The sequence below is a fragment of the Patella vulgata genome, chromosome 5, assembly GCF_932274485.2.
Source record: "Patella vulgata chromosome 5, xgPatVulg1.2, whole genome shotgun sequence".
NCBI lineage: Eukaryota > Metazoa > Mollusca > Gastropoda > Patellidae > Patella > Patella vulgata.
The window spans coordinates 73,723,110-73,739,941 of NC_065883.2; the positions used below are offsets into that span (position 1 = coordinate 73,723,110).

Here is a 16,832-nt window from a genome sequence, read left to right on the forward strand (position 1 = left end):
AGTTTGGAGTACTTTGTTTGAAGTTGGCGTCACATGGTGAACTTGATTCAAATTGTGTACTACTACTAGTTTATGTGGTGAATGATATAATGGGAGTAATTCCTTAGGCCTGGGGGGTTTCAGAAGCTAATGGAAGATTGTCGCTGGGGATATTATATAGATCTTTACTAAATTTTTGCTTGATAGAACTTTGATATGATGATTAGAACTTAGCCTTAGGTTCCCTAGTGTAAAAATCAGATAATGACAGATGATTTTAATTAAACTAATGGTTGATAAGTGGCAGTGCAGTTCTCCTTGATCTTGGAAATACCTCCTCCAGCCTACTGTTGTTCATGTTAAACTGAAATGAACCTTTCCTGATTCTACTCCTAGTCAGGAGTAAGACAAGCTTAAAGGGACAATAACACTCTTGCTGGCTCGACAGCTCCAGAAAATAAAAAATAGCCTTATTCTAAGTACTCGATGTGTTAGTGTCCTACCTGTTGTGTAAATTATCCATTAAATCCTATTTTACTTGTCCAAATCATTTAGTTGAATTTTTCCAATTTTTTAAATTAGGTGAATAGGTGTGTTAAGATGAAATTTGTTTTGTATCATCAATTAATTGGAATATTGGAAAATAGTACAATTTGTTGACCAGAATAAAGATTGGGACATATTATTCAGTTACAACAAGAGTGGTATTGAGCCTTTAAGAATAAGAGTCTCTAGCTAACTGAGAAATTGAAATGAAATTGGGTTTAACATCCTACTGTTCTGCTCCGACTGGGCTAATGAAGACGGACATACACCAAGGGATCTTTTACGTGCATGCCAATGTACACGGGACCTTGAACAATTATACGTTGTCCCTTGCCAGGCCCTCTGTCTGTCCCGCACCACTGACATAATTAGTGACGTGGGGAACACGCCTGAAAATCTTGATCAACTTTCTCGGCCAATGCTGGGATTGAATAGGACCTACACGACCCCCAGGCTTCCGAGCCAGCGTCTTACCCGCTGAACCGCCGTGGCTCCCTTCTCTAGCTAACTGAATGATTTAGAAGCATTAGGGCGGCCTAGGTAGAATATTTTGAAAACTTAAATTTTAGATTATAATGAGGTCACTACCTGAAGTGCTGCTAAGGCAGCTGTTTGCATTCTCAATCCAGGAAAATGTGTTTCAGTAATATCTTTTACCAATCTCTGGAATGGTAATTTTTTAATCAGCAATTTTGTACTTCTTTGGTTAGCTCTAATTTCTTTAATAGCTCTGACCCCGGGTCGATAGCGTTTTGTTTTCTTTCTAGCTTTTATTTCAACATCTGACCTTCTTTTGTTGTGGGACTTAATCTTTGAAGCAAATATTTTCTGAACTAGATTCTCAGGAGTATGCGCATTTCTGTAAGGAGCTTGCTTTGTTCTGGCCATGACGGTTGTTTGTAACGTCTGTCAAAAATTCAGCGTCTTGGACTTGTCCTGGTTGGTCCCACGAGAGCTGTCAAAAGACACGCGTCGTCTGCTAAAAGATGTCTTGTTTTACCAGACGTGTATAATTCACGGGAGTAATCTCCCTTGCTATATAACCACATGACAAACGAGACTACAAGTACCTGTTAAAGGAAGTGACGTCAAAATGTAAACATTTGATTTGCTCCCGACTGAGAGTTTTAAAGAACGCAAGAAAGTTTATGAATTTTGACATAGTTGAGATGGATGAATTGCAACTTTTAAAAGACGAATTGTCAAAAAGAAATGCAGAAATCGCAAAACTGAAAATGACTTTGCAGGAAAAGGTATAAATCTCATTTTATTTAGCCATTAAATTTAAAAAGGAGGCATTCTGATTCATTTAATCATTACTGTCTGATTCATCGTAAATTTTAAACGGATTTCTTCGATTATGAACAAACTACTTAACGTTGGTTATTATAAACTTACCTGTGTGTTTGTAATGAACTCCCGTTCGATAAAATCCATTGCACAACTAATTATCACAACGATGAAAACAAGTTCTCTCTTGAAAAATTGAAATATCACAAACTTTTCCCAGAGAAAAATACCAATATGGAAGATGGTTACGTCACTCTGCGGAAGATATCATTTCGTATTAGGGGTGACAGTATAGGAAATTCAAGTACAATTACGACAAGAATCCATGACCACTCGGACCAAAGATCACTCGGTTCAAGACCAGTCGGACCAAGTGATAGACCACTCAGCCCAAACAAATAGACTACTCGGACCATACAAAAAGACTATTCGGACCCAACAGAAAGACGACTCGGACCAATAATAAAATGTTGTTTTAATAAATTGATAATTGCGTTTGTTTTAATATAATTACTCGAACCAATAATAAAGTGTTATTTTAATAAATTGATAATTGTGTTTATTTTAATATGACTACTCGAACCAATAATAAAGTGTTATTTGAATAAATTGATAATTGTGTGTGTTTTAATATGACTACTCGAACTAATAATAACGTGTTGTTTGAATAAATTGATAATTGTATTCAAAATCGCAAAATATCGAGAACCACACTTGTAGTCACGATTAAAAAGGGGCATATAAACGTCCGGTCTTCGTATTATTATGTGCTGTTTATATTAACGCATCAAGGGCGGATAACTTGAAAACGTGTCTCCACCCCCCCCCCCCCATATATAGTAACCCAGGGGTTAGTGGGGTAGAACGGAATGAAACCACTGGGGATACCGCGAATGTGGAAAAAGTAAAATTAGGCTATCAGACAAGAACAGTATACCCGTATATGTAGAAACTGTCAAAAGTCTGGAAATACCGAGTCTCATTGCAAGAGTAAAGAAAAATTAGATTGATATTTTTTTTTTGCACCATTATTAATTAATTTTAAAACTAATCGTTGATTTATTTACGTACACAAAATTGAACCAAACAACTCTAAATATAAGAATTCCGTATAAGAATTATTTGCTTCTTTGTATTGTGATTTAATAATAAATAAATAGCATATTGTCTAGCCTTATAATATAATTTAATTGGTCCGACTGGTCTTGTTTTGGTCCGACTGGTCTTAGTCCGAGTAGTCTTTGGTCCGAGTGGTCTGGATACCTACGACAATTGGCATTGAGTTTGAGCGTTCGCACACATAACTAACCGCATTCCTGTATTTAGTTACCGTCTTTTACATTCTAGTAAAATCTCTGCAAATTTTATAGCTTTACTTTTTGAAATATTTTGTTCTAATTATTTGATTAGCGACTCGGATGGGATTATTTACTTTTGAACACGCATGCCGCACAAACACAACTATACATTCGTTTTACGGGCTTTATCACACTTCGGTCAAAACTGTCGAATCGAGAATTAATGTTCCGCTTCTTACGGGGTCATACGGGCTTAGTAGCATTATATACCCACCCGGGCACCCAATACGGCAATAGACACGCTGAGGGCTGCCGCAACACGCTTAAAGATGTTACTGAAGCGGTTATTATTCGATCGAAAGAATGCGTATAAAATTAAAAATACACTCAGAGAATTCGGAGGTAAGCTTCATGATCCTTGTTAAATTATTTATAACATAAAGAAGATAGGATATTTATAGTTTATTCATGACTTTATTTTTACGAGTATCCGTGCAATCAGTGATATTTTAATTGTGAAGAAAATTTGATAGACTGGCGATCAATGGTTTCCATATAAATCTCCTATGTAATTGCCTTCAATTGATATTTTTCGTCGCCCAAACCCATATACGATCAAAATGATCGCGCTGTCAAACTATCTTTCAATGTTAACCAACCCCCGCAACAGGTATATTGGATTCGACCAATACGTCACGAAGACATTGTTGACATCGCCTCTGTCGAAATTACAAGTAAATTTTCAAATTTTTCAAAAGAGAAATTGTTCTCATCGTTGTGATAATTAGTTGTGCAATGGATTTTATCGAACGGGAGTTCATTACAAACACACAGGTAAGTTTATAATAACCAAAGTTAAGTAGTTTGTTCATAATCGAAGAAATCCGTTTAAAATTTACGATGAATCAGACAGTAGTCATAATTATGAACTTAAAATAATTTCAATTTGTTTCATGTACTGTAGTCTACGTGATCAAAATAATCCTAAATTCAGTCAATCGAAAATCCAAGAACTCTCTGGATATTGCTTTTTTTCATGACCAAATGACAAACATGCTGTTACTTTACAAGGATTTAATTTTTACTTTTTGTTCAGCTGCATGTTTGGTGGGGCTGGATGGCCGAATGGTTAGCTTGTGTTGCATCAAGCCTTCAAGGTCTGTCATTGAGTCAACTGGCGTGGTTTCGATTCCCCAGTTGTATGTGACAAGGTGTAGAGTCGCCTTCCAAACTCGTGGGTTTTCTCCGGGTCTTCAGGTTTCCTCCCACTGCCATAAAGACCTCTAGCACAAGCGAATTATTGAAATAAAATTGAACCAAATGTTAGTCCCAAAATTACCTTGTTTGTGTCGAGTGGACGTTAAACCGTATTCCTCTCTCTCTCTTAGATTAAGAAGGCCCATGTTTGATTTAACAAATATCTTGGAAGATTTGTAAAATGCCCAGAGGAGCCTCCGAGTGGAAAGAGGTTGTGAACCATTGTTATATAGCGTTAAAGTCTGTCTAGATCAATGGAATATAAAATACATTATGGTCAAAGGAAAGGGGTCAAGTGTGATCTGACCAAAGGGAGAGAGAGAGAGAGAGAGAGACTTATTAGTTAGAGCCGGAACAACCGATATGTATATGCTTGACAGTTGCAATTCTAAGAAGAAAAAAAATGTTACCATAGAAGAAAAACAATCATGTATATTGTCTTGAAATGTCTTAAAATGAGTGATAATTACATAAAATCAGATTTCGTTCCATGCTTAAATCTTTTCTTTTCCCGCCAGGAAAAACAACTGTCATTAAGAACTGACATTACAAAAGAGGCCTTAAAACCTTTAGATAAAGTAAACAAGTTATCCAATGAAAGTATCAGTAGATATAGTCGACAATTGATATTACCAGAATTAGGTGTTACAGGTGAGTTGGTATAAATCTCACTCGCCATTTTATTTTGTTTGTTATCAATGTTTCTTTCCACAACCTTACTGCAGCAAGTGCTGGCACAGAAAACGTAATTGTACACATTGACAGTTGGAATTCGATAAAAAAGAGTAGACAAAATTTCTCTCATAACACACAGCATCTTTAATACAGGTTTTCTATATTCTGTATTGATTGAAATGGACCAATATTGAATTTTAATCGTGTTTTTAATTTTGAATTTTATGCCATTGGATGATATATGTATCATTTTGCCATCAGATTTAAAGATGAAGATCAGTGTTATATTTTCTACTAAAGGGTCACATGTAAATGTTAATACAAGTTTTTTATATTTTGTATTTTAAGGTCAAGTGAAGTTAACTAACAGTAGCGTATTGATAGTTGGAGCAGGAGGATTGGGTTGTCCGTCTGCTGTTTATTTAGCGGCTGCTGGCATAGGTTAGTTTAACATTTTTTTTTTTCTGTGGTCTTTAAATAACTCTCATAATCCTAACCCTAACCTTGAAAATGGTTTTTGGATAGTTGCAATATTTTACTTTCTACCTGATAGAAGCCTGGAAATAAACCTCCAGTCACAGACAATATCAGGAACTAAGAGAGACGGAGAGAGAGAGAAATGGGTTTAAGTCCACTCGACACAAACTAGGTCATTTCGGGACTAACATGTTTTTAAAAAAAAAAAATTTATTTCAATAATTCGCTTGCGCGTAGGGGTCTTTAGCAGTGGGAGGAAACCGGAAGACCCGGAGAAAACCCACGAGGTTGGACAGGCGACCCTACTTCTTTTCACATACGACCGGGGAGTTGAAACCACGCCAGTTGACTCAATGACAGGCCTTATGATACAGCGCGCGCACGTGCTAACCATTCGGCCATCCACCCCCCCCCCTATCAGGAACAAATGCAGGTACATTTCCACTGTTACCTGTCATTTGTCTTTTTATACCTACATTTTCAGTTTCGCATTCCTCTCGCACTGCACACATTTGTGAGGCTAGGTTTTAACTTTTCTACTGAACAATAAGTGACAAATGTATTCAACACACCTGTAATTAACTACATGTAATAGAAAATCAGGTACAATCCCACTGTTGTCTGTCATTTGTCTGCCACATATTTGTCTGTTTATACACCACCATTTTCATTTTTCGATTCCTCACTCTCTATTTTTATCTGGATTCACATTTTCCTGTGGACGTATCATGTAGTCACCCATGTAGCTACTTGTGTATTGAGTTATATTTTCCTGTGGACGTATCATGTAGTCACCCATGTTGCTACCTGTGTATTGCGTTATATTTTCAGGTAGGCTAGGTATTGTAGATTATGATGAAGTAGAATTAAGTAATCTACATCGTCAGATACTTCATACAGAAGATCGTGTAGGAATGTCTAAATCACAATCAATTGCCACTTCTTGTCACAGGTAGGACAACTCAAATAGCCAGCTTGAAAAAGAGAGAGAGAGAGAGAAATGGGGTTTAACTTCCACTCGACACAAACTAGGTCATTTCGGGACTAACATATGGTTTAATTTTATTTACATAATTCGCTTGCGCGTAGGGGTCTTTAGCAGTGGGAGGAAACCGGAGGACCCAGAGAAAACCCACGAGGTTGGACAGGCAGCTTGAAAAAGAATTGGATATTAATACCTTGAGGAATGCCATGTGATTTAAAGAAGAAATCATCATTAACAACTCAAGGGACCTCTGCACCCCATATATGGACTGGGCAACTAATTTGACACCGGTGAGCCACGGTGGCTAAGTGGGTAAGACGCTGGCTTGGTAGTCTGGAGGTTGCCTGTTCGATCCCTGCATTGGCTGAGAAAGTGAATCATGGTTTTCCGACGTGGTTTCCCTTGTCAGTGGTGCCGGACGGAGGGTCTGACAAGGACAGCTGTCTAGTCGTTCAGATGGGACGGAAAACCAAGGGCACGTGTTTACATTGGTGTGCACGTAAAAGATCCCTTGGTAGTTGGAATTTGATATAAAAGTAGGCCATAGTGCCGCTGCCCGGGCAAAATTTCACGCATAGCACACTGTATGGCATATGCCCGTCTTCATTAGTCCAGTATAGGAGCAGAACAGTAGGACGTTAAACCCCATTTCATTTTATTTCATTTTGACACCATCTAGATAATTACCACCCTTGAATCAACTGACAGAATTTGTTTCAAATGAAGCGAGTCATTTAGAAGACGTCGAAGATATCCCAAAATTAAAATTTGCCCAACTATCTGACCATGACAAATTGGATTCAATCGTATTAAAAAGAGCCTCATCAAAATAATTGGTCACTTGGCAAGAACTTGTCTGTGTTTTTTGAATCATGGTGTTTTCAAACATTAAGTTTATTTAATATCATTTATTGTATAATATGTGGGATATGATTATAATTTTAGTATATTCCGTATAAAATTGTAGCTATAATTCTCAAAATTGTAGCTATAATTATCAAAATTGTAGCTATAATCATCAAAATTGTAGCTATAATTATCAAATTTGTGAAATGAAATGAAATGAAATGAGGTTTAACGTCCTACTGTTTTGCTCCGAACTGGGCTAATGAAGACGGGCATACGCCATACAGTGTGCTATGAGGGAAATTTTGCCTGGACAGCGGCACTACGGCCTACTCTTATATCGAATTCCAACAGTCAAGGGATCTTTTACATGCACGCCAATGTGTACACGGGACCTCGGTTTTTCGTCTCATCCGAATGACTAGACAGCTATCCTTGTCAGGCCCTCCGTCCTGCATCCCTGACAAGGGGGAACCACGCCGGAAAATCGGGATGAACTTTCTCACCCAACACCCGACCTCCAGGCTAGCGAGCCAGCGCCTTACCCACTAAGCCACCGTGATCCCCCTATCAAATTTGTAGCTATAATTATAGAAGTATGGTTAGAATATAGAAGTATAGTTATGAATATATTAGAATGATATAAACTAATATTTATTACATGTATAGTGTTTTAATAATGATGTATATCAGGTATTTGTGAGGTAGGCAGAAAAGCTTTGTAAGTGAATTCACTTGTCTTTCATCCCTTTAATGATTTATGATCAATAACATATGTTTAAATTTAAAATATGATTATAATGACTATGTTTCAGGTTAAATTCTGGTGTGGAATATGTACCTTATCACCTAGCTTTAAACAGTTCTAATGCTCTACCTATAATATCACAGTATCCTTTTTATATCATTATCTTTTAACTAAAATCTTAGTTAGATCCCCTCTGACAAAAATCATTCTTTATCCTCTAGTCTTATCAATCAAACATGTGCTGTTTGACATGTTTATTGGAAAAGGTAATCCTTACTATAGAGTATAAGCCTTATATTGGTGGTTTTGGTCCTCTAGTAAATGAACCTTAGCAAGCCATAATAATTTGTTTTCATAAACCATACAAATTGTTGAATATGAATATCAATTCCCAAACTGTAAACTGTATTTTCAGTATTCTCTGACAATGACCATTTTTCTTCTCTTAAACATACATTATGCAATAGCTAAATTTGGCTATTACAGGTCTTTCTTTAGGCCTGAAATGTTATATAAACTATTAATTAGACATTAATTAACTTATCCAGACCATAATCAACTATGATGGCATTGGATACTTGAGATTTTAACTAGATTAGAATGGTTCGCCATTTAAAAATGGGAAAGCGAGGCCAAGTCTTGAATATACCAGTTCTCTGGTTACCACAATGCACACATCTTGTCAACACTACAAACGGTGATAACCTGGCTCAGAATGAAGTAATTTAAATGAAATTTTCAATATTTTCATTATCTATTTTCGAACTATTATAGTAAGAATGATCAGCTCTTTATCTAAATCTTAACTAATGTTTCTTTAATTAGGTCACTTACTTTTAATAAATGTTAATTTCATTTCCATCTAAGTTAAATGTTATTTTGAACTTTTTAGCTTGCATAAATGCTACCTAAATAAAAGGGAATGGGTCAATCTCTTTTTATTTAATGTTACCCTACTAGGTAGGGTTGAAAAAATTGTCTATAGACTCATTAAATTGTTCCTCCCCACGGAAATCTTTAGTAAAAGGCGAAAGATTTACTCGATATATGAGGAGAAACCAGAGTAAAAATAAAAAGTCATGAGATGGTATACTATTTTTAGTATGTTGTTTTATCAGCGAGTTTTCTGGCCAAGGTTTTTGAATTTTATAAAATGCATTTTCCATTAAATTTTCTGTCTGCGAATACATGTTAATTGAGTATTAGAATTTGTACAATTTGATTAAAATGTTTAAAATGAAAATTGTAAAAATAAAAACTTATTTGCAAAAGTCATTGAAACATATGAGGCAACTGTGGACAGGAGTTCCTTCCCCTTAAATTTTAAATACCTACACTGTTGTTAGTGACCTAGTTTTTCTGAGGACAGTGAGTAAAGTGGGTCAAACAGCTTGAGGGTATATTAGCTAGAATGAATGTATGAGCTCTGGTGTTAGGTCACTTACTCTACAACCTTACTTTTTGTCATTATAAGTTGCTGTTCATCTTTGGCATCATATTTCTTGTTAAAATGTACTCATTGGATTTAATTGGATTAAAACGACCTTTATCAAAAGATTTCATATAGCTACCAGTAATCATATGTGTTGATACTGCATCCTAAATATTGTCTGCAGAAGTTTTGAGAGAGAGAGAGAGAAATGGGGTTTAACGTCCACTCAACACAAACTAGGTCATTTCGGGACTAACATATGGTTTAATTTTATTTACATAATTCGCTTGCGCGTAGGGGTCTTTAGCAGTGGGAGGAAACCGGAGGACCCGGAAAAAAAACCACGAGGTTGGACAGGCGACCAGAAGTTTTGATTAAAATATATATATTAATAATGTTGTTTAAAGAAGACAAATAAATAGTAATTTAGACAATTACAACAAAAAATAACAGTATCAAACAACTGTACACTAGTCTTGAATCTTTTATATTATTCGGACAATTAATACCTAAATTTCAAGGTTTCTACCTGAAATATACTCAAATTGATTATTTAACATTTAATTAAGAAAACAAATCTCCCGGCTTTGATTTAAACAAATTAAGAAGCTGCTCTTCGAATGATTTCAGGGAAAATTATAGGTGTTGCTATCTGATTTTGGCCATATCTTATTATATATCGTGCAAGGATGGCAAACTTTGACATATAATCAATTCAACATAACCTTTTTTTAATGAATGGAATTGAATGACTTTTGAACTGACATTTCTTTTGAGTTCAACTTTTAATAACGGTGTTTAATCCTTTTAAACAGACAGAGGTTAATGGGATGTAACGTACATTTCAATAATTCGTCTGCACATGGTTGATCAGGCAACCCTTCTCCTTGTGGGGGGTAGGATGGCTGAATGGTTAGAGTCTGTCATTAAGTCGACTGGCGTAGTTTCGAATCCCCGGTTGTGCGTGACAAGGAGTAGGGTCGTCTGTCCAACCTTGTGGGTTTTCTCCGGGTCCTCCGGTTTCCTCCCACTGCTAAAGACCCCTATGCGCAAGGGAATTATTGAAATAAAATTAAACCATATGTTAGTCCCGAAATGACCTAGTTTGTGTCGAGTGGACGTTAAACCCCATTTCTCTCTCTCTCTCCCTCCTCCTTGTGGGGAATGAAAACCATGTCACTTGACTCAATGACAGACCTTATGATCTAAAATGCGCTCGTTAAACCATTCAGCTACTCAACCCCCATAAGACCCTTACCCCTTTTATACAGCAATCAATATATTTGATCCTTAATACCTGACTAGATATGATATAGTATTAGATGCTACAGATAATGTGGCTACCAGGTATTTACTCAATGATGCTTGTGTTATAGCAGGTAAAACTCTCGTCTCAGGTAGTGCTCTTAGATTCGAGGGACAGGTAGGAACATTAATAGATTACTAAAACTTTCAGAATTAATACATCTCACAGAATTTTAATTATATTTCAAGAAAGAGATTGTAGTAAAGGAATTAAGGAGATATTGTAAGTTGACAAATCAATTGATGAAGACAATATAGCGATAATATTGTAAACAGTCTCGATTCCGAGAGACTGTGTCGCTACTTCAGTGAAGAGTCTACAATGGAGACATATCCAAAAATACATGTCTGATTTAAACAGATACCAATGTACTGTGGACAAGTAACTGAGTATGAAGACATTGCATCCATCTTGGAATTGTGACGTGCAATGAGTAGCGCTTCAACTTGAGGCCCAGTTCATGGTAAAATAAACAGATATTGCGTTCTGTTATTTATTTCTATCTTTATAAATTGGTTTAACTATGTTTGTGTAAGATTGGTAAAAATGTTGTTTATGTATTACAGTTAATTGTACATAATTATGAGAATGTAACGGTATATAATTATGAGAATGGACCATGTTATTTTTCAGTTAACTGTATATAATTATGAGAATGGACCATGTTATAGATGTTTGTATCCTAAACCCCCTCCACCCCAAACTGTTACAAATTGTTCTGATGGTGGAGTCGTAGGTGTAGGTAAGTTTAAATTATGATAATGATATTTGTATTGCAAAAACTATTCCATCCACTAGGGAATGCTCAAGACCCCAACTTTTAGAACACTTTTGAACCACTTCTGGAAATTTTCTGCAATGCAATCTGAATACAGCTATGGTTAAAGAGAGAGAGAAATGGGGTTTAACATCCACTCGACACAGACTAGATCATTTCGGGACTAACATATGGTTTAATTTTATTTCAATAATTAGCTTGCGGGTAGGTGTCTTTAGCAGTGGGAGGAAATAGGAGGACCCAGAGAAAACCCACGAGGTTGGAGAGGCAACCCTACCCCTTGTCACGTACAACTGGGGATTCGAAACCATGCCAGTTGACTCAATGACAGGCCTCATGATAAAGCGTGCACACATGCTAACCATTCGTCCATCCAACTCCCCAACTATTGTTAAAGATACAGAACACGATTTTCTTTATGCTCTTAGTTTAGAGATTCCCTGGTTGTACGTGGCAAGGAATAGGGTTGCCTGTCCAACCTCGTGAGTTTTCTCTGGGTCCTCCAGTTTCCTCCCACTGCTAAAGACCCCCTACGTGAATTATTGAAATAAAACTGAACCGTGTGTTAGTCCCGAAATGACCTAGTTTGTGTTGAGTGGATGTTAAACTCTATTTCTCTCTGTCTCTCTCTTAGTTTAGAAAAGTACCATGGCTGTCTAAAGTCACTGGTGCTGATGGTCAATTTTTAGGACAATGTCTATTTTTATATGCCTTAGTCCACGCTAAAATGTACTCGGATTGATTATTTGACATTTAATTAAGGAAGGAAAATCAAAATATCAAAGAGAGCTTATCTCGCAGCTTGGATTCAATTGAATTAGAAAGAGGCTCATCAACAGATTTTAGCCATTACTTATAGGTGGCACTGGCTTGTTTATATCATCTGCAGAGATTGCCGAGTATAGGGCTGTTTTCAAATCATCATAATATCATGGCACTGTTACCATTCCCTATCACAGTCCCTAACAGCTCTTACAGCGGGGGATGGCCGAATGGTTAGCATGTGTGCGCTATATCATAAGGACTGTCATTGAGTCACCTGGCGTGGTTTCGATTCCTCGGTTGTACATGACAAGTTGTAGGGTCACCTGTCTAACCTTGTAGGTTTTCTCCGGGTCCTACAGTTTCCTCCCACTGCTAAAGACCCCTATGCGCAAGCGATTAAATGAAATAAAATTGAACCATGTGCTAGTCCCGAAATGACCTAGTTTGTGTCGAGTGGAAGTTAAACCCCATTTCTCTCTCTCCTACAGGTGTTGATAATTTCTCTAAAAACATTAATTTTATTGGATGATATGGTGACAGGTCTGTTGCGTGTGATTTAAAAAATCATAGTTGTTAAATGAGGACAGAAATATTGCAAATATGTTTGGATATTTAATTTCTTTATTTCAGTGCCAGGAATAATTGGATGTATGCAGGCATTAGAAGCAATTAAAATAGCATCTGGAATAAAATGTATCCTTCTGTTGATGTAAACATTTCTATAAATATTTTAAAGGGGCATTATGGTAGATAAGATAAAGAGCTGACAGTTCTCACTATAATAGTTAAAAACTAGATAATGTGAAGGGAATTTGCTGAAAATTTCAGTCACATTGCTCCACTCTGAAGCGAGATATTAGCAGTTGAATAATAGGCCTATCCTTGATCATCATTACTAAAGTCGGTATGATAAAAAAACATAGTTTCAATTATTTATTTTTGGATTTAATAATCAATGAGCATTGAGCAGCAAATCGGATTCAAATCCATTGAAAATCTGACACATAAGATCACATCTAGAGTTGATTATGGTCTGGATAGGTTAATTAATGTCAAATTAATAACATTTCAGGCCTAAAGAAAGACTTGCAATAGGCAGATTTAGCTCTTGCATAATGTATGATTAATAGAATCTGAAAACTTTTCACTAAGCATACATCTATTGATTCCCCTATTTTAACAGTAATAGGTCTATTTAAAGTTGGTCCCCTGCTTAGGTCATTGTGTACCACTGTTGAAAATATTAAGTTAATTAAGTTATATTTATAGCACAGCTTTCATGAGTTAACAGGTTTAACCAGAGGCGTGCTATAAATGACTTGTAACATTGGCACCTGCTCAACATGCTTGTTGTTATTGCATAGGGAACCCACCCCACTTCTCTATATGATTTCTACTAAAACTAGTGTAAACCAGCAAAAGAGTGCAATAACATTGAACATGTCTAGTTATTGCACGGTTAAGCTCCACCCAATCTACTAGAGGGAAAACAATCTGCTTATTCAACGAAAAGAACAAAGGAAGATCTCCCGTCCATGTTACAATATAAATTATACCTTATTATAAATTAGCATCGTTTGGTCAGAGAATGTTGTTATTTGATGCTATAGACGGAACATTCCGATGTGTGAAACTACGAGGAAGGCAGCCATCTTGTCCAGTCTGTGGTGATGCACCAACTATAACTCAGTTAATAGATTATGAACAATTCTGTGGAGCAAAGGCATCAGATAAGGTAGGCCCTTTTTTTCAAACATGGACCAGAAACTGAGTATGACATCATAAAAGCCATCTTGGAATTGTAACGTCATATAAGAAATCGAAGTCTGTCAGTCAATGCAAAATTATCCAAGGAAAAACCCTGCCAAGTTTCATGTTGATCGTACTTGTAATAGGTGGTGTGTTTTTGTATGAAATATATTTCTCATAAGAATTTACTCAACTTTCAATCACTGTTTATGAGAAATATCTTTGATCCAGAAACATAGAACTTTGTACATAGTTTCTTATTGATGTATTCGATACATTAAAACAACAAAAGTTTTATATAGGGTTATATTTTAGTTAAAATAAGGCGAACAATTTTGAGTAAAATCATAACTTAAGTCTGAGAATGTTTTGAGTAAAAGTGTAGGAATGTGCACTTTTTGGAAGCTTTTGAATTGATGTTTGAATTTATGATTTTTAGGATAAAGCTATGAATATTTTAGAGAAAGAACAAAGAATGTCTGCTAAGGTTAGTTCACAATTTACTTCTTTCAACACAGCTTTTCTCTTTTCATGATTGGGAGCCATGGGTCTTTAATGTGTATGACACTGGCTCACTAATTAGGGGGTATGGGTTCGACCCCAGTGTTTGTCCAGAAAGTTCTTCCATATTATCCAGACTGATTTCCTGTAGGATGGAGAGCTTGGCAAGGAAAAAGTGTCTTGTTGTTTGGAAGGGACAAAAAAACGAGATCCATCTTTTTAATTGTTGGCATGTACCCTTGGAATTTGTTGAAGAGTAGTTGAAAATACTGCTGCCGTGGCAAAATTTCTCACATGCATAGCGTATGCCAGTCTTCATTAGCCCAGTTGGTGCACAGATCTTAAACCCCATTTCATTTAATTTAATTTTATTTCGGGGGTTGGATGGCCGAATGGTTAGCACGTGAGTGCTGTATCATAAGGCCTGTCATTGAGTCAACTGGCGTGGTTTCGAATCCCCGGTTGTACGTGACATGGAGTAGCGTCGCCTGTCCAATCTCGTGGGTTTTCTCCGGGTCCTCCGGTTTCCTCCCACTGCTAAAGACCCCTAAGCACAAGCAAATTATTGAAATAAAATTAAACCATATGTTAGTCCCGGAATGACCTAGTTTGTGTCGAGTAGACGTTAATCCCCATTTCTCTCTCTCTCTCTCTTAATTTTATTTTATTTAACTTTTCATAATTGACATATATTTACACTATTTCCCAGCTCCACACAACACTTTTCATTATTTTAAAAATACTAGTACTCTTAAAGTTGTGCAGACGTTTAATTTATTATATGTCTATTTTCAGGAATATAAAAGTATGTTAGAAGAAAAGAAACCTCATATATTAGTAGATGTACGACAACCTGTAGAATTAGAAATATGTCAACTACCAAATACACAAACTATCAGTATCCTTTAACAAAATATGGCTTATATTTTTAAACTAGCCATCCCAGATTTCATAGGATTTATTTTCATACAAATACGGTAGTCAATACGATTAAACTGACAATTGTAATTCATCAGCTTCTTGATATAATAATCCCCTTCATCGACCCCATACAAATACAGAACAGTCCAGTACACTGGATAGTATTCCGTGGATTCTCCATATGATAAACTTCCTGCCGTATTTTTCGGTGTATTAGGCGCATGCATAGATAAGGCGCAGGGCAACTTTGGCAGGTGTTTAAGGTAAAAGTGCATGGTTTAGGCCACCCTTCTCCAGCGCCTTGTGAAACACGTGCCATACCATACACCTGCGATCTCCAGTAACTGGGCCAAACTCTATTGTTTACAGTTATATTAATTACCGATATTTAGCCGTCCTCGCTTGCTGTAGTCAGTGAACGGTGGTTACGTTTGTTTTGAGTGTTTGTTACTTACTTGATTATTTGAAGTCCCTCTTCAAAAAAGCCACAAATCACCCAGCCTTGTTACATACTGGTCAACTGGTGTGGTTTCGATTCCCCAGTTGTACATGACATGGAGTAGCATCACCTGGCCAACCTCATGGGTTTTCTCTGGGTCCCTCGGTTTTCTCCTACACTGCTAAAAAACCCTACGCGCAAGCAAACTATTGAAATAAAATTGAACCATATGTTAGTCCTGAAATGACCTAGTTTGCGTCGAGTGGATGTTAAACCCCATCTCTCTTTCTCTCCCTCTCTGTGCTACATACTGCTCAATAAACCAGCAATTGTACAAGTAGGCCTAATCATCATTATTAGCATTACTTTTCCCTATTGTGTCAGCGATGTCATGGATTTGGTAGGCATATTCTATTATTACGGTTCGTTACCGAATACAAAAGGAAAACATAATTAGCTTAAGTAGGCTTATTGGAATAAGAAAACAAGAGTTTATTTTATTTAACCAATATTTAGACATTCCAGTTTCTTCACTTCAAAAAGAAGAAAAAATATCAGAAGTAAAAGACAGAATTAATCAGTTGAAATCAAATGGTGATGATAAAGTGCCAATTGTTGTTGTTTGTCGCCGTGGTAATGACTCTCAGTCAGCAGTTAATACATTAAAGCAACAGCTATTGGACAATAATATTGAAATTAAAGATATAAATGGAGGATTACATTCATGGAGTAAAAATGTTGATCATAATTTTCCTCAGTATTAATAAAATTTCATTTGTAAAAGTAGAGTGTGTCTGGGAGTTAGTTGTATTTTACGTTGGCTTCCACCGGTGTGGTTTC

General features: G+C 36.4%; 1 protein-coding gene and 1 non-coding gene across 2 annotated transcripts; one reads left to right on the forward strand and one right to left on the reverse strand.

The window, feature by feature from the left end:
* Positions 1-1,606: 1,606 nt before the first annotated feature.
* Positions 1,607-16,778, forward strand: LOC126822375 (adenylyltransferase and sulfurtransferase MOCS3). The gene is made up of 12 exons (XM_050551246.2): positions 1,607-1,778; positions 4,889-5,021; positions 5,394-5,486; positions 6,354-6,474; positions 8,169-8,243; positions 10,839-10,956; positions 11,473-11,581; positions 13,013-13,075; positions 13,954-14,117; positions 14,571-14,618; positions 15,428-15,530; positions 16,509-16,778. Exons 1-12 carry the CDS (start codon positions 1,674-1,676, stop codon positions 16,754-16,756), a joined length of 1,380 nt encoding a protein of 459 aa, XP_050407203.1. The 5' UTR covers positions 1,607-1,673; the 3' UTR covers positions 16,757-16,778.
* On the reverse strand, positions 9,052-9,168 carry LOC126822822 (U5 spliceosomal RNA). Its single transcript, XR_007681033.1, has one exon. It is a non-coding gene; the product is annotated as a U5 spliceosomal RNA (small nuclear RNA).
* Positions 16,779-16,832: the final 54 nt, after the last annotated feature.